Source organism: Buceros rhinoceros, unplaced genomic scaffold, assembly GCF_000710305.1.
Source record: "Buceros rhinoceros silvestris isolate BGI_N320 unplaced genomic scaffold, ASM71030v1 scaffold10353, whole genome shotgun sequence".
Lineage (NCBI taxonomy): Eukaryota > Metazoa > Chordata > Aves > Bucerotiformes > Bucerotidae > Buceros > Buceros rhinoceros.
Genome location: NW_010403082.1, coordinates 109,065 through 127,176, shown reverse-complemented (window position 1 = coordinate 127,176; position 18,112 = coordinate 109,065). Strand labels below are relative to the sequence as shown.

General features: G+C 46.6%; 1 protein-coding gene across 1 annotated transcript in view; it reads left to right on the top strand.

Moving 5' to 3' along the window:
* BIN1 (bridging integrator 1) overlaps window positions 1–18,112 on the top strand; it is a gene marked incomplete at its 5' end in the record, with an annotated part of 53,791 nt that overhangs the window by 12,058 nt on the left and 23,621 nt on the right. The window contains 5 exons of the mRNA XM_010132868.1: window positions 2,449–2,556; window positions 5,276–5,368; window positions 10,598–10,683; window positions 11,848–11,923; window positions 13,905–13,987. Of these exons, the coding sequence (XP_010131170.1) occupies window positions 2,449–2,556; window positions 5,276–5,368; window positions 10,598–10,683; window positions 11,848–11,923; window positions 13,905–13,987 (446 nt within the window). The remainder of the gene's footprint in view (window positions 1–2,448; window positions 2,557–5,275; window positions 5,369–10,597; window positions 10,684–11,847; window positions 11,924–13,904; window positions 13,988–18,112) is intronic.

The following is an 18,112-nucleotide window of genomic DNA, read 5'->3' as shown; positions in this document are numbered from 1 at the left end:
AGGAATGTGAAAGCATAGCATTCCTTTAGTAAAAAATTTTTATTAGTTAAAGGGAATAATTTTTAAGTGTTGGGTGGGGAGGAGTGAACAAAAACCTCTCTACCTTCTCTAACTTGAAAAACGGGAGTGCAGAAAGTACTGCATCCTTTCTTTGCAGTTCAGTATCTGTAACTTCTTAGAGCAAGACTCTTGCATAGTTATAGTATTTCTGACTGAGTTTTTGATTGAGGTGGCAGAGTACACCAGAGTAAGAGTACAGGTCTCTGCAGGGAGCCCAGAGAAGGTAAACCATAACCCGTGTTGTCAGTTGCTGTGGAGTTGGTGACCTTCTGTCTTGCATTGTCACTCTGTTTCTACTTTAAAACCAAATATCAGTAAAGGGGGAGGAGGGGTGGAGAAGTGTTGGGTTTGGGGTTTTTTTTTTGTGGTTTGGTGATTTGTGGAAAGTTTTGTTTGGTTGGTTTGTTTTTTTTTTTTTAAGGAGGCACAAATTAAGATGGATTTGTTGCAAAGCGGTAAACTCTGCTGGAGTTCAGCTTTTACCTTCAGATAGTGGTGGGTAGCTGCAGCTATCCTGGAGTCATACAAGAAAGCTACCCTTCAGCCTTCCAGGACTGAGCTAAGTCCCCTTAACTGCCACCACAGGCTATCGTGCGGTCAGTGGTTACTCCAGGAGGACTCGCAGAGTGTCTGTACTTCAGCATTTTGATGTACTCTAGTAGAAATGTGAGAGTGGGGGTTAGAAGATTGGGAGCTGCAAAAAAGGGCAGGAGTGACTGTGTTTGGAGGATGGGTGACATTGACTCAAACTCCTGGTGGAGTGGCAGGGAAGCCTGCAAGTGGGTGTTTGCCATGTCAGAGGTGGGCAAACCTCCAGCTATCTCTGCCAGTCTGACATGGGGGAAAAATCCTCTCTCTTAAATCCTAGATCTGGCCATGTGTTTTACCTGACTGTGGAAGATGTATTAACTTACATTTCAGAAATTGTCGTGCTGCTGGAAGCCCCCTCTGACATCCCATCTCTGTGCCTGGCTGGTGTTGTGATGTCTGGGAGGTGTCTTCTAGTGACCTCAGCTTCTTCGTGATTCCTCTCTTGGAGTGAGCAGAGTGCTTTGAGATCAGTTTGGGTGGGTGTGTGGCTGAGATCCTGCAGATCCACTGTGACTCACACAGAGCTGCACCAGTGTTTGCTGAAAGTGCAGAGAGGCATGTGTGGGAGATGTGCAAACTGGTCCCAGCTGGTCTGGCAGAAAGATCAGCCCTGAGTGCGGTTTTTGCAGCTTATCTGCAGGATTCTCCCTGCCAAGTGCCGGGGAGGGGGAGATTTTGCTTTTGCAAGTAAATCCCAGCACCGATTCTTCATCCTGAGCTTTCAATTTCCCTGGGTGCTGTGGTTAATTAGAAACCCTCCTGGCCTCTTGCCATGACTTTTCACTCCAGCTCTCCAGCCTGTGTCTAGACTGTTAATCACTGATGCTGGACCAGGCTCCTTGAGCTGGGGGGGTGCTAGGGTCAGGCTGGGAGGACCTGTGCTCCAACCCAGATAGTCTGGGATGTTTGTAGAGAGTGTGGGAGCTAGGAGAGATGGGTTGTTCTTTAAACAGGGTAGCCCTGTGCACCTGAGCCTTGCAGAGGTGAAGCTGCTGGGGAGAGAGCTGAAGCACCTCAGATGAAGAAGGAGGAGGAGGATGGAGAATCAGGACACAGCTCTGACTGTCTATTGTGGATTCTTATGGAAGAGCTTGTAAGGATTCCATTCCTGAACACGAGCCTGGTACACAGTTGGCTCCCTGCTTGCATCTGTTACAGCTGTGGTGTGTCTTTCCTATAGGTTTTCACTCGCATTCTCTTGCTTAATACCTAGTTACAATGGACCACTGCCTGTGGCTGCAGTCACTTCTGTCTGAACCTTCTGTTGCAGCATCCAAAATGTGGTCCTAGCATATCCTGAGCATGTGGATGGGTGCTTTTCATATGCTGGTACTAGAAATGCCGCCTTCTGTGGAACTTGAATCTTTTGAGCTTCCACACAAACTAGGGCTTTGAGCTGGTAAGTCAGAGTCCGCTGCAGCCTTCAGGAGGCCCTGAAAATGAAGCAGTTGCCTTTGGGATGCAGGTACACGGGGAGGCTTGGGAAGCACTGGAGTTACAGCTCTGAAAACATTAATGTCGCCCAGAGGTGGGGTCTGTTGTTGGTCGGATCTGTTTGCTTTCCCTGGCTGGATCTGCTGTCCTCAGGAGCTCCATCTAGAATGGTGGTTGTCACAGGTGGCTTTCAGGGCCACCTCTCTGGGCAGCCCGTGTTGAGTATCCAGTGATCGTCCTTGTGTGGGCAGAGTGTGGAGTGCTCTGGAGGTTGGATGAAGAGGAGGAGTTTTTTTCTGAGAGCCTTTGTGGTTTTGGCTGCTGGGGAAGATTGTCACAACTCTTTTCTCTTATCTTTCTTAGTCTCGTATAGCGAAGCGAGGAAGGAAACTTGTGGATTATGACAGTGCCAGACACCACTTTGAAGCCCTGCAGACTGCGAAGAAGAAAGATGAAACCAAAATCGCAAAGGTAAAGCACACAGAAGGATGTGCAGCCATCCTTTCATTTTGGGAGGTCTGTCTACTGAGCAGGTTTTGAGTCTATCTGTACCTCTTCACTTGGGTGTATTTTCACAGAATTATAGAATAATTTATATTGAAAAAGACCTTTAAAGCTCATCAAGGTGGCGTGAACTGGTGAGGTTTTGCTAAGTACTTCCTTCTCAACTGTTTAGTTCTCCTAGAAGGCAGGATGGTCTCTGGTTCAGACCCACCATCATCAGTATGCATTTCTCAGTAGCCAGGGCCTAGCCATGCATTTCCTGAAATGCTGCAGGACCGGTAATCTCTGTCAGAAAAGCCTGGCTGCCTTCAGGGAAAGCAAAACCTTTTGGTGCCCCAGAAAATTTTTCCAGTTTGTCTGCTTCTTGGGGCTCTGCCTCCCCATCTTAGAGCCGTGATGAGAGTGTTTGAGTGTTGCTTGATGATGGTTGTGTTTGAGGAGTTCTCTGATATTCTAGGACAGAGACCTTTAGGAGTGTGAGCTACAAGTTCACCGGTGGAAATGCCTCCTGTGCACACCTGATGACTGTGTTCTGTTGTGTATTGATCACAATTACTGGATAATAAATGTGGCTGAAAGCAGAAAACCAAGAATTTTCTCATGTCAGGCTGTGGTTTCTTTCAATCCTGTGAACGGCTTGATCCAGGGTTAGCCACAGAGCATGCCCAACATGCAAGTGAAGGATTTTGGTTTTAATTAAAATAAATTTAATTAAAAATAAAATTTACATATTCTTTTAAATGTAGCTGAAGAAAAATGGTAGTGCTAACCTTGTTCTAGAGGAGGCGCGTGGTTTGGATACCTGCCCAGAAACTGAGCTGTGGATTACAGCTTGTACCCTGAGTGAATTTGAACCCACATGCCCCACTCCAGAGGACAGGTTTGACACCAAAGAATAGTCCAGGGCTGGGGAGACATCTTTAATTCTCCTGAGTGTGGGCCATGGCACATCAGGACTCTTCAGGAGAGAAGCAGCGCAGAAAAGAGCGAGCCAGATCTGTATCTTTTAGCCAGGCTACGAAAAGTTGTCGTCCTTTGCGTAGAGTTATTTCTGGTAGGGAAGAGATGGGCTATGTGGGAGATGCTAGTGTTTCTCCTTCATGAAAGAAATAATGATGCATCTCTCCCCCGAGCAGAAGATCTGCGTTTAATGACCACAGTACTTCATTTTTCAAGTTACCAAGTTATCAGTCATCAGCTCACCGGGTGCATACACTGTGATTAACCTTGACAGACAAACGGGAGAGAGATTGATTGCTCAGGTGTCATTGCATCATTTGCATGGCAAAGCAAGTCTTGGTTCTGTATGCAAGGCATGAGGCCCAGCTGGTTGTGCCTTCTGTTCAGAGCAGCACTTCACTGTGTTTGAGGGTCAGAACAGGATTTCCCTGGGGCGTGGTATTGTTACCGGTGTGTGCCTGGGGGATCTCTGCAGCAGTGGAAATGTTTTTTTGTAGAAATTCACCTTCTCAGGTGGGTACCTGGTGATCTGCACCAAAGAGACGGGATTTCTTTGTCACTGCTGCGCTCGCTTGTGTTGCCCCAAATGCTCACATAGGACATTATTAACATGGGATTGCTTGTCGTTCTGCTAAAGTATGAAGAACAGTGCAGTTTGAAGGGTGAAATGCTGAGACCGAGGAGTTGGTACTCTGTTTCTGATTTAGTGCAAGTGTCTCTTACTACTTGATCAGACTCTTCTTGTTAACTGAAATGTGCGCCGGATCAGATCTTTCTGCCCTCTGTGCTTTAGGCTGTAAGCTCTTACGCTGGATAATATGTGACACATGGCATTGTCCTGATCCTGTAAAGATGGGAGCAGTGAGTCCCCGAAAGTTACGTAGGTATGCTCTTCCCTCATAGGTAGGTTTCACAGCCCAGCCTGTGAACCCACAGTTGCAGTTGCACAGCTCTGCAGAGCTGTGGGCAGCAGCCAGGGCTCAGTGTGCACTAGGCTGGTGTAGGAAGTTCACCTCTCTGTTCCTGTGGCTGAGATTTTGCTCATGTGACCTTTGAAGAGGAGTTGTTCCGGTGAAAGGTTCTGCAGAATACAGTGACAGGCCCCCTAGGAGAGAGAAATGTTTATGACACAGCGTACAAATGGGAGCTGCCTTGATTGATGTTTCATGGTACAGTAACAGAAACAGCAATGCGAGTACCTTTTGGTGGAGCTATATGGTCTCTTTTTCTTCTCTAATATATGGATGTTCTTTTCCCACCCAGGACTCCTGCTACTTATTGCTAAACTCCAAACCCACTATTAAAATCAAGCTCTGTGGACTTTGTGTTGTTGCATGCAAATAACTACGATGGTTAATTAATCCTGACCTCTCTTTAAGGAGCTCCCACTTCACAGCCATGACTTGGAGTAGGGTTGTCTGTGTGCTAGGTCACTAACAACTGTATCTGTTGCTCTTTGCAGCTGCCTGGCTGGACTGCAGTATCCCAGCCCACACTGGAGCATTAATTACTGCTAAACTTGGCATGCTTCAAAGGATTCATAACTGATCGGTCCCGGGATGTTTGTTTTCTCTCTCGCCTTGGTGATACTGGTTTAGCCCAGCCTCTAAATACACCCTCTGTTGTGAATTTAATTTTTTTTTATCCTAAAAGATATATGTTTGTGTCTCTCTTGTTCTCTGTTTATTTTTTTCTCTTTTCACTCAAACATGCTCCCTCCCCCCAGCCTGTTTCGCTGCTTGAGAAAGCTGCGCCTCAGTGGTGTCAAGGGAAGCTACAAGCTCACCTCGTTGCACAAACTAATCTGCTCCGAAATCAGGTGACTGCTGATCTACCTGGCTGTAACCCTGCATGTGCTATTTTGGGCTCTAGATTGTACTACGCAACTAATCTGTAGGCAACGTTCACTCTAGTCCTCCCTGTCAAGTGTGTCCTTGATACTCCTGAGCCACAGTGACATGTGGAAGCTGCTGAGCTGCAAATGAATTTGAGCCTGCCCTATTGATTTCTAATTGGGTTTGCTAATGCTGGACTATCATTTTCTCCCTCTAAAATGAAATAAGGATGAAGAAAGGCTGTGGAATACTGAGAAGGCAGAGGGTGATGTAGTATAGTCTTTTTCTCTAAAAGAGGCAGTAAATTTTTATTTTTGCTGTTTAAAAAAAAAAAAAGAGGGAACACTGCAGAATTGTCTTCTGCATTTGTGCTGTTGAGTAAAGCCAGAAAAAACCCACATTGCTTCAAAAGCAATTTCTATGGCTGCCGAGTTAGGTTGCAACATTCTCCTGTGGTAGAACCCAAGTTTCCAAAATGGGCACTGTCCTGGCTTTTGTGGTCTAAAAGAGCCATTTCCCGATATAAAGAGTTTCAGTCTGTATAGGAGAAAAGGTGGGTCCAGACCAGGGATTTTGCACCCCGTGTTATATATTCGAACAGCTCCAGGCTGAGATCATGGTTGTGTCATGTGGCAGAACTTGGCCGAGTGTTTAGGTTATAGCATCTCAAGGGACATGAGAGCAGCTCAGATTGAAATTCTTTGTCCCCTGCTGTTTCTCCTACTTGCATAGGAGAAGCGTGACTTCCTGATGAAATCCCCCTTGGTGTTTACCATTGAGCTCCTTCAGGAATAAGAGGGAGCTGACAGAAAACAGTCAGTGAGAAGAAAATGCTTTCAATGGGCAAGGGATAATGAATCATTACCCAGACTGGGAGAGCGCCAGTTACCTGCTCACAAGCTCCTGGTGAGCTCATCTGTTCTCATTCACATTCCTGGTCAGTGAATGAATTGCAGTTTAGAAACACTTAATCGCTCTCACCTTATAAAGCGCCTCAGTTTTTCACGGTCAGTTTATGACCGCAGATCAGGGAAAAGACTAGATTACCTCATCAGAAAAGCCTGGGGAAAGAACAGCTGTTAGCAGTCCTACTTAAGATGCGTAGCAGAGGGAAGAAATGCGTATCCATTCTTGCTGGAAGGGGGAAGGACATTTGGCAGACTGCCGGGTGCTTTTCCTGTGCCTCCACCCGTAGTTCATCAATAATATGACTTCTCTAAGGAAAAAAACCCAAGTCCCTAGGACCATTGACTCTTGCAGTTATTCTGGTGGCATCAAAGACTGGAGAATAGAAAATACAGTGGCAGTGAGCAGAGAGAATCTGCCGTGCTCGGAAGAACTCCGTAGTTGTGGTTCTTGACTGGCCTGTTTGGCTGGTGGTATTTCTGGAGGACTAGAAAGCGGGTACAGAAAGTTTCTCAGGCCACAAATAAATAAATAAATCACCTCTTGGTGTATTTTTCATCTTCTCAGGCTGGGGTGACAGGGAGTAATTGCCTAGAGAAACCGTTCCGACAGAGTGCTCCCTCCTCCACTGCACTCTGATCTTAGGCTACTGAGAGTCGATCGATAATTTCAACTCACTGCCTGGCTTCGCTCTAAAGCAGGTGACAAGGGAGAATGTAACCTTTCCACCCACTGTGTTGTGGGGTGTTAATCTCTTGCTAAGTGACATTAATATTTTTGGTCACCCCAGATATTTTCAAATCAAGCTTGAACTAAATAATACAATTGACAGCCTTAGGGGTTTTTTTTGTTTCTACTTGTTTGAGAGAGAGTTTGGGGTGTGTGTGTTTGTTTTTTAAATTTTAATTTTGGTTGGGGACTAAGAAAAAAATCTCAGTAAAGAAGATTAGTTTGTATTCTGAAACTGTAGGTCTTCTAACTTTTCGTCACAAACACAGGCAGACAGGAGAGAAAAAAGCTTCAGTTTTTATATTTGTATGACTTCAAGACTGAACATGTTACTGACAACCCTAAATCTCATTAAGTGCTTAATAAAAGCAGGAGGGCTGGTGACACTGCATTTATCAAAGAGCTTCAGAATGTTAAGCCTAAAACAAAAAAAAGAGAAGTCCTTCCCCTTACCAGCAGCTGTGTTGCTGTGTCTTCTTGCCTGATAATTTTACAACCTCCAAGCAAAAATGAGGTCAGCAAGACCTGTTATTTCTACTGTGAAACCAAGTCCTTCCCTCCAGTGTCAGGCCTTGAGCAGGTACTGACTAAACCAACATAGTGGGATGTTCTGTAAAGCCCCCTGGGGAGTTTGCTATTGCAGCTCTCCATTACAAATTTTGGCCACTGCCCTTTTTGAAACAAAAGGGAAAATGGCTTAGAACAGCAAATTCTTGCCTTTTTGCTAAGCTCCCCTGAAATGCTGAGTACAGACTAAAAAGCAACATTCTTGGTGCTGCAGTGGGAACAGAATGCCTCTCTCTGTAGGAGAAAGCCAGCAAGCTGAGCCAAGGGCTGTGCTGCCCTTCTGAGAGGCAGGTCTGGCTGGGCGCTGGTGAGGGCTTGGGCCTGAGCGCGGATGCCCAGCTCTCCTCCTCCTCACTCCTGCCTTACAGATGTCTAAGATATTTAATGAGCAGTGTGTGATTCGCACAGTTCACAGCATAGTGCTTGAAGAGGAATGGCCACCAGGCTGCCTGCAAGCACCAGGCTGGGTATTGTCAGACACTCATGAGTGCAGGGATTCATCATGGTAGGAAACATAATAGGGAATAACTGCCCCACTGTCACAACTGAACTGACTTTGCTTGGCATAGGGGGAAGGTCAGAAAGGCATTTGTGCTGTGCAGCTCCCCAAACCTTTGCCCTTTCAGACAGAGAGGAGAGGAAGGATTTTCTGAGATCACATTTCATGGACATGGGCATTACGTCCTTCTGCCTCAGTTCTCCCATCAGAGTGACAAGGATGACAGCTGAAAGAGAGGGTGCACAGGCAGGGTGGCAATGGGCTCTGCTGCTGAAACCTGCGTCTTTCCTCCTTTCCCCACTATTCTCCATGACTTGGCTTTTCTTCTAGCAGGACTCATGACCAAGCTGATGTCTGTCTTCGGCTCTGGCTGGAAGCAGTCAGGGGTCTCCAGTGTCAGGGCTCCTGCTTCCAAGCAAAGCAAATCCCCCTGGTGAGAATATCCCTGGGCTGACAAAGGATTGAATAATAAATACAGTGCTATACCTGGGGCTGAGGGCGCTAGCCGAGCCACAGGCTCTAGATGGATCCTGATTCCTACAGCTGCTCTAGAGTGAACGTTGCCAGTTGCTGATTTTGCATTTGCCTCGGGATTCACAATATTGCCTCACAATATTCACACGTTGCTTTCTAGGTTCTTCTGAACAGGTAACTGAGAGAGGGAAAGACTGTTGATAATATTCACTGTATGTGAAAAACTAACAGTGTTCAATAGTGCCTCATCTCCAGGGATGATTCTGGTTCCCGACTAGTTTGGAAATTAGAATTTTCCAGTTTTCCAGTTTGGAAATTAGAATAAGATAAAGCCAAAGGATGGACTAGTTTGTTTCTTTGGGGTTTTTTTCTCATTTAAAATGGTTACTTTAGAAACATTAATTCATAGGGGTATTTTAACGAGTCTTTGTGATGATCATCTCTCATCCAGCATAAACTGTGTCTCTGTTTAAATGGGCTTTTTGTTTGGTTTGTGCTAACTCTGTCAAAATGTGAGTTAGCAGAGAAATACAGGGGTTTCTGGGCACAAGCATCATAGCGCTTTCTCCCCCTGCATGTTCCTCACAAGTTTTGCTTAACTTTTGAGTACCTCCCAGTTGTGTCTGTTTCTGGGGGAAACTTTTTCTTCTGATCTTGAACACGAAGTCTTAGCCTTTGGCAGCAATGAATGACCCTCTGAAAGATGGAGCTAGCTGGGAAGTAGGAGCCTCTGTGGCTTGCTCCTAAGTCAGGAGAGAAACAAGGAGTGTAAGGATCCTGCACAACACTGAGGAACAGGACTCTGAACCACAAAATATTTGAGAGTCCGGTCTCCCATCAGTCCTGTCCTTGCATATACCTGTCACTGAGGAGCAGTAAGCTGGATTTCTTTAAGCCAGCAGAAAGAGTATAAAACCTCATTTCATAGAAGGGGAGGAATCTGCAGGCTCAGAGAGAGATCCAGTTCCGCAGTGGCTTGCGGGCTCTTTGCAGAGCCCTGTGGTGTTGTGACACTCCTGCTGTTGTCACATGTGTAAGTAGACACTTGTGCTGGCCTTCCTGTTACGATGTGTCTTCAACTGGCTGATGCAGGGATTTGCCATCCTGCATCCCACTGCACAGGATTATGGGCGAATGCTGTGCTGTTGCAAATTACAGAATAGAAACTTTTAAATTTTCAAGCTTTGAATTTTAAGTCAGGATGTTGAAAAGAGGAATGGGTCACCTAGGACAAATGTGGGAAGGGGAACGTGCTTGTTGCTGGTGTCTGCTGTCAGCAGGATCGTATCTTTTGTCACTGAAAACCAGCGGAATTTGTGCATCAGTACTGGGGTCTGTCCGAGTCTAGGTCAAAGGAACAGATCAAATTTAAACTCTTAACTGGAAGAAAGAGTTCCCTTATGATGCATATTTCCTTTGGTGTTGGTGGCCAACAACCGGCCAGAGATTGCTCTTGTATTAGATCCTCACTGACAGGGGTATGTGAGACTGCTGAAACCAAGGTTCCTGCTGCTCAAGCACTCCAGCCTGGCCTGCTGCTGGCACAACTCATGCTTTGCATACCCTCCCTTGCTTCTCCAGTTAGCTTTGTGAGAGAGCTGTACCAGCCAAGGATGCAGACCTCTTCCCTTCCTCAGAAGAGGTGGGGCTTTGGCATGACCTTACCCGAGCAGGGAGAGTCCCTGTGAGGGAGAACTCTTCTACAAAGCCATTTGGGATGGATTTCAAGGGTTTCAAGTCTTTCAGAGACCTGGCAGGGGCCACTATTGTCTTCATCTGTATCCATCTGTATCTGAATTACCTTCTGAGTATCCAAACAGGGAAATCCATTGAGAGAAAACCTGAGAGGAACACATGTCAGCTGAAGGGGCATCAGGTCTCTGGTGATGCAACCCTGGGAGTCTCATTTGGAATGGGGATCACCCCATGCCAGAATTTTGCCTGATCTCCCAAGGAAGTCAAAAGAGTCACAGTTGTCTCAGTCCTGCAGGGTTCTTGTCTGAGCTGGAGCTGATAATCTCCCTTCTCTGTTATTAAGGCTGAAGAAGAGTTAGTAAAGGCTCAGAAGGTATTTGAAGAGATGAACGTTGATCTGCAGGAAGAACTGCCTTCACTATGGAATAGGTGAGTGCTGGAAGTTTTCCCAAGGACTCTCGTATAACTGTTCTTAGTTTGGGCTGGTGACTGCTCTTGTTTTCTGGATCATCTCAGACAGTCTGTCCCAGGATTCTCCAAGCCAGGTTCACCCTGGGCTTTCTGTGCTTTGCTTCATGATCCTTGTGGAAAAGTTGATTTTACCACAAAGAGAACTGAATTTGTGTGCTTTGGTTAATCGGGGAGGGCATAGTGGAAAGCAGGCAAAATTCTCCTAGGGGTGTCCCAGTTCTTATTTTTAAGTGCAGTGATCATGTCTGTGTTGTCAGTGCTGGTCTGTGGGGAGTGGAGAGAGTGGGTGGCAACAGGGTGGGAAAGCCGAGTGCTGATGTCTTTCTTCACTCCCCTTTTCCTCCCAGCCTGAGTCAGGACTCTGCTCAAAGCATTGTGCAGGCCTGGCTGAGGGAGGAGCTGGGAGGAATCCAGGCATCTGGGTGGTTCCATGTGCAGAATGGTGATGCCACTGGCCTTAGAAAGCACCTCCCTGCCACTGGCAGCACTCTGTTGTCAGCTGGCAGGCTGGCTGGAGGAAGGATGGTGGCAGCCAGATGCTGGGATTTTAGGGTGCCACAGGTGGTTCACAAGATCCTGCTATCCAGCAGATCCTTCTGCTTTCCTATTGCTCTCCTGTGCTTTCTTACTCTCCTGCTCCTGAATCAAACAGTTCATGCTTTTTAGCTTCCCCTGGTGCTCTGGGATTTTGGAGTGAATTAATATCTGTCTTCTCGCCAATTCCCCTGGCTCTCCTCACACTCCATCTGTATCACAGCCGCTATTCTTTTCTTCTCCATCATCCTACCACTGGCTCTTCTTTTTTTGGTTGTTGTTGTTGTTTCCTTTTTTCAATTTCTTTCCTCCCTACCTTACACCTCCCTCTCCCTTTAGCCAGCATAAATTCAGATCCTATCCTGCCTGAACTCGTCGTCACCTTGGACATGTTTGCCTCATACTCGGGCTTTGCTCCATGACCCCTTTCATGCTTCTGTGCTGCCCCTCTCTTTCAGCAGGTACCAGACAGAGTCTGAGTTGAGTTTGAATGGGAATGGAGGGTGGGAGGTAGCAGAAGGGGCAGAATTTAAAGTTTTTGGGAGAGCATTACGTCCATTAAGTTCTTGTCTCATTTTTGTTTGGCAGTCGTGTTGGTTTTTACGTCAACACATTCCAGAGTATAGCAGGCCTAGAAGAGAACTTCCATAAAGAAATGAGCAAGGTAAGGCAACTAACAGCTTATCCTACTAGTACGCAATCTCCTCACTCTTATTAAAGCAACCAACCAACCAACCCTGAAAGAAAATGGCTGGAGAAAACAGCATTTGCCCTATGTCAGAGGGAAATGTTAACCCTTAGGTTTTTTCTGAGCCACTTAGGAGGAAGGCTGCCGGAGATGGTAAAGGGATGGAGCACAGGGAAGAGACCACAGAGCCATGCGGCAGTGGGGCATTTGTGTCACTTGGCAGGGTTTGTTTGCAGATCCGCAGAAGGAAGGGAAGCCTCTGTGTCTTGCTGCCTTTTTTTAGTTTGTCTACATTATGGATCTAATAATCTGAGCACTCTCAGCCTAGTATCTGTTTGCTGCATCCTCCTCTGCTGCCTGGCAGCAAGCTGCTATGAGCCATCATCTTTCTAGCTGTGGGGATGAAAACAGCAGGGAATCTGTCAATCTGCAAGTTGACTGAAGACTGAGACCTGCCTTGCTCTGGTCCTCTCAAGGAGGCATTTCCTAGCAGTATCTCTTTGCTTTGTCTTCTTTCCTGCCCTGTGAACCAATAAAAGGCATACGAGTGCTTATCATGGCCCTTGCATGGGCTACTAGTTGTCCACAAGTCGGGAATCACAGCAGTAAGCAGTGTAATAACCTGCTGGTGGCAGACTGGATCCTGGTGCTATGTGCCTGTCTCCAGCAGAGACCTCGTAACAGTCTCTGGGAAAGCCCCCGTTGCCACTTCCATTTACAAATATGTTCTTGTTCTTTTACTTAAAAGCTAGAGACATCTTGATTTCTGTAGGTCTGTACACTGCTCCTAGGAGCTGCACGCCCTCTGTAAATGTACTAATCTTGATGAGTGGCTGAGAGCCCAGCTGGAAAACTCGTATTCCCTCCCTTCCCCAATGTCATCCTGACAACAAGACAGCTGCTAAGCAACAGGCACTGTTATAGTTCTTCAATTCCCAACAGTCAGGGGCCCTTTGCCTTGGTGTAATGCATCAGGTTTGAGCCCTGCTGACATTTGATGGGGACCTTTCCAGTTAATAGCCTGCTTTTACCCACTGAGGGATGAACTGATTGTTAAGGATAGGGAGAATTGTTATAATAACCAGTTTGTTGCTGTTTAATTTACATTCAGCAAAACATGGGAAGGATGCTTGTTAAACAGGAGTTCTCTTGTATCATGTCTTGCATTTTTCTTTCTTGAGGAGTTGTGTATAAGAGCAGGGCTTTTGCTTTGTTCAGTAAGAACCATCTGTTTCTTATTACTACTATAGCATCAATTAACTGCTGGTGTTGCCGGCGTGGTGCTCCAACATCAGTTGCTTTGGAACCTTCCTCCTACCAATGACAAATCTGGCACCTCATCTTGTTTGTGAATTGGCTGTTTCAGAATAGGAATGTCTGGAGAGAATATTGGAGCCTTCGGTGACAGGGAGAGTTTAACCCCTAGTATTGCATTTCTGCAAAGGTATCAAGGTCCTGCTCAGACTTAGATGGCCCAGGCAGCTTGTGAAATCAAGGCTTCTTGTTGCCTGGAAGTGCAGCTGCCTTTGGCTCCACAGCTGAAATGGTCATATCCCAAGCTTTGTAAGCAGGTTTGAGGAACAGCTTTGGCCACAAATCCAGAATGAAGCTTCAATTCTAGCACATAGACCCTTAGGTAAGCACTCTGCCTGCTCCTGCAATGGTACCTGGCAACACACTGGTGAGGGCAGGTAATAGAGAAGCAAAGAGGATGATGTCTGAGGAAGATTGAGTAATTTCATGAGGCGTCAGCAGCTTTTCAACAGTTTGAGTGCACTAGCATTTCATACCCCATGGAGGAGTGGAAACAGATGTAGGGCTGTCCTCTCTTGGGATAGCTGAGTATGTGCACATTTCTGGGCACAAGCCTGTGTTTGGTCAGCCTGTGCAGGCCAGCCCAGACTCTTCTGGCACTTGGTCTCATTCTTTTTGTTTCTTTCGTTTCTGTATTTTGCAGTTGAACCAAAACCTCCATGATGTCCTGCTGGGTCTAGACAAGCAGTACTCGGGCAATGCCTTCCCTGTTAAAGCACAGCCCAGGTCGGTAACTGTGGGAGCAGCCTCTTTCTCTCAGCAGGGGAGGAGGGATGGGGATGTCTCCAAGAGGGTATTGAAACCTCCGTGTTGTCGATTGGGAAGTGACATGACTACCTGCATATAGTCAGCCAGTACCTCCCAAGACTTCCTAGACCATGTCCAAGATTGCACTTGGGGCTGGGTGACACAATGCAATACCTCTTACCTTTCTAGAATAGCGTTTGGAGGCCTGAGCTTTCACTAGGTGCTGATATTTAGGCGACTGATTCTCTACTCTGCCTTTTTAAAGTTGAATTCCACGCACTGACATGTAATACTGAGCTGTCTTTCTGAGTCCAGTGGCCCAGCATCTGTCCTGTTCTTTCCCTCAAAAGCTTCTATCATGTACCTGCAGCTTGTGAGCTTGAGCACCAAGAGCCCATTTGTCTTCTCAGCCTTCTCTTTGGTCCTCCAAACTTGAAACCACCTGTTTACCAAAGCCTTATGCTCCTCCTGTGTACCCAGCTGAGGTGTGTTTCCTCTGTGTGTATTGTGGAAGTAGTCGCAGCCTCACTAATATGAGGCCTCCTAATCTCAGAGCACTTCCAATCTGCATGTATGTGATGTACTCCAGGTTTTTAGTTTTCTTTCCTCAGCTGGGTCCAGTCCTGTATGATGAAGTGCAAGTCTGCACATTCTCTAGCACTGAGAGGGGAGGGAGAGGTTGGGCTCTGGATGAGGCTGGCTGGCTCCCATCCAAATGTGTGAGTGATGAAACGGTGCTGGGCTCTGGCTTCCAGCTGCTGATAATCCCACGTGCCGGGTGAGCAGGAGCGCAGCCCAAGTCCGCAAGTGGTGTACTGACAGAGGGAGGAGGTGAAGTCAGCATGAAGCAAGGGCAAGCTGTGGTCTGAGTGCAATGATTCAGAAGGCTAGATCAGCTGTTGAGACCTCTGGGCTCCCTTGTCTCTCCTCCCAGTTTAACCTTCTATTGCAGTCGTGCATAGACAACTTGCGTGTCTCGTTCCAGCACCGCGTGTGGTGTTTGCCAGCTCTAAAGAAAGAAGACGTCTGAGTTGAATTTGGCCCCTGAATTTTGTATTGGTAACACCAAATTTCCAAGATGCTTGTAGGAGTGCTTCTTCTGAAAATAATCTATTCTTCCCAAGTTAGCACGGGGGGTCTGATCATCACAGCCCAACAAGACTGAAGCCTTGTGAGGAGGCTGAGGTGCCCATCCTCTTGCTGCCATGTGCTGTGTTGTCTCTGATAGCAGCATCCTCCAGGGTCCTTGGAAGAGTGTGAGGTAACAGGACAGATGAAATCTGTAGCCATTGCTTTGACAGCTCCTTCCTCCTCCTTCCTTTCTTCTTCAAGGAAGTGATTGCAGGCTGCAGTGACAGCCTGGTGCTGACATGTTCATTTTTCTTGTGGCAAGAAGCTTCTGGCCTGAAAGCTTCCAATGAATAAATTACTTGTCCTCATGATTCCCACCCCCACAAACTGCTAGCTTCATCTGGGGCTGTAATGGGTGGCTTAGCTGCAGTTCTGTGCTCTTTCGTTGGCTGTGAGACCACAGGGCCCTAAAATCTGAAGATGAGTATGCACACAGAGGTCCCTGCGCGGGTAGCAATCTGAGTGCTGCTGCTTCACAACTTACTCCCTGCAACTCGGCTGAGATGCCAGACCTGCCCCAGAGCAACTCCCTTTCTTCTGAGCACAGTGGATTAGGGTGTTGTAGGAGGATGTAGCAAAGGTTTGCCAGGGTAGTAAATATGTTTTGTAGCGACAAGGAAATGCTGTAAGGCACTTCTGTCTTTTCTGCACATCTGGCCTCTCATTGTGGTGCAGGGCTGGAGCAAGAGTGTGCAGGAGGAAATAGCCCTCATTGCTCTGATTGCTTATTGTGGTCTGCAGTAGGAGCAGATGCTTCCTTAACCCTTCTCTACTGTGAAGGGGATTGGAGATGGATACAATGGGAGGAAATGAATGAGGAGGTGTGAGAAGAGAGGCAATTACCTGTGCACATCATTATGGCATTCAAGTGAGGCCCTACAGAAATATTACTGTGGCTGATGAGTTTGATGCTGGCTGAGTAGCACAGAACAGCTGATGTATTTCTGGGAACCAGAATGTTTGGGCTTTGTTTCTGAAAGAGTTTGAACATTCAGGGTTCAGGTGCCTAGAAGACCTAGGAGATCTGTATGACAAACTGGAAAAAGACATAGTAGGAAAGCTGCTGCTAAGACTGCACACAAATCACACAAGTAGAGGATAATGGGAGCTTCTTTCTTGTGTACCAATATTTACAGGGGGGAGTGAGGAGTTGTGATGACCTGTGGAAAAAAGGCCATTTACTGTTCTTTACTGGTCTATACAGTTTCCTTTTTCTCTATGTGCACCCTGGCCCCATATTCCAAAGAGCAGGCAAAACACTAGATTGCTCACATGTGTGTAGGTCTTTGTCAAACACAAAAAGCCCCCTTCTACCCTCTCCAAACCAGGCCAGAGCTTTCTAGGAAGTGTGTTTGTGTGTGTGTGTGAGGGAGAGAGGAGATCTTGTCATCTTGATTACAGTGAGTTTTGTGGCACCAAGTGAATGGGTGCTCGGAAGTTTTACTTTTCCTCCCTGGTTTGACTTGCCATGTAACGGAGATGATTTGCGTGCCATCCTCAACAGAAAGAAAACTAAACTGTTCGCCAGGCTGAGGAAAAAGATGAGCAGGTACCGGTACGGAGAGCAGCATTTCGATATGTGTTTGATTCAGTTCCTAAAAACTGGAGAGGCTGTTGCTGAACTCTAACAGCCTGGCACGAGTTAACCCTGTGATGGGAGAGGGGTCCTTTGCATGATATGATGTGCTTATGGCCTGCTGGGTCCTGCCGACATCCCTCTGCGTCTGGATAATCCCATTAACTGCTTGTGTGCCTGGTTTGAATCCTTGCTTCTTTTCCTATCTAAGAAGGCAGCGTGAAAGCTCAGGCATTGTCTGTCTGCGCAGTCGGTTTTTGTGTGACTAAAATTGCAGTGCTGGGCTCTCCATGGGAAATAAGGGCAATTTTGGTGATTAACAACTTGTAGTTTTACCTAGTGGGGCTTGCCCTTTTGAACAGGTCTGAGATGCTGCATTCTCATTCCCTGCCTGGCCAGGAAGGACCATGAGACAGGCCTTTCACACACAGAAGTCCTGCCCTATCTACTTGTTGCAGCTGGGAGGATGATGAGGTGGGAGGACACTTCCAGCTTTGCTCCTTACCTGCTCTGTTCTTGAGGGTCCTCACTATCTTGCTTCATCCATTTAAAATTTTGTGCAGGGCTAAAGGTAAAGGAAGCCTGTTGTTTTGTATAAAATCTAATGTCAGCATCTTGCCTTTCAAGGCAGTGATGGCATTGAGTAACTGGATTGCTACAATGTCTAGAGTTCCCACAGCCAAGGTCGAGGACTCTGACAAGAATATGCTCTGGAGCAAAGTAGGAATTGCTGCAAAATGGCGTGAAAACTTCTAATTTTTGTTTCCTTAGTCTTTGTATTAGTACTCACTCCACGGGGTCCTTATAGGAAAAAAAAAAAAATTCTCAAGATTGTGTCCTGCCAGCAATAAAAGCAAGTGCTGGTAGAATGGAATCTTTGTTTTCTTGATCCTGGCTTCCCACTGATGAGGGCAAGACACAAAACCCTTCTCTTTGCCTCTGCTATGCATCCTTTGTAAAGTGGAGGGTTGGAAGGTGGAAGATTGTAATTTCACAGGGAAGCTGATGGGAAAATCTTTATTTTATACCGTCAAATGAAAAGTAGTGAAGGAACGTCTTGTGTTACTATTCTGAGATTTTCTGCCTCAGAAAGGAAAAGGAGGATTCCCAAGAATACTTCTCTGAATGTCTGTCTCTGGTCCTTCGTTGAACCAGTGTTGTATCTGCACGAGGCAGGATGCCTAATATTTCCCGTCACTGAGAATGGGTGGATGCTACAGCAGAGGGAAAGCTAGTAAATCTCATCTTGATGAGCTCAAGCCACAGTGTCCTCCTGCTCTGCCATGATTAAGTCCAACTGTCCTAGCAGTTAAGGACCTTCATCTGGGCTGTGCTGGGGGTTTTTGCTGCCACAGCAGCTGCTGGGATCACAGAGCAACATGCAACCTCTGGTGTAG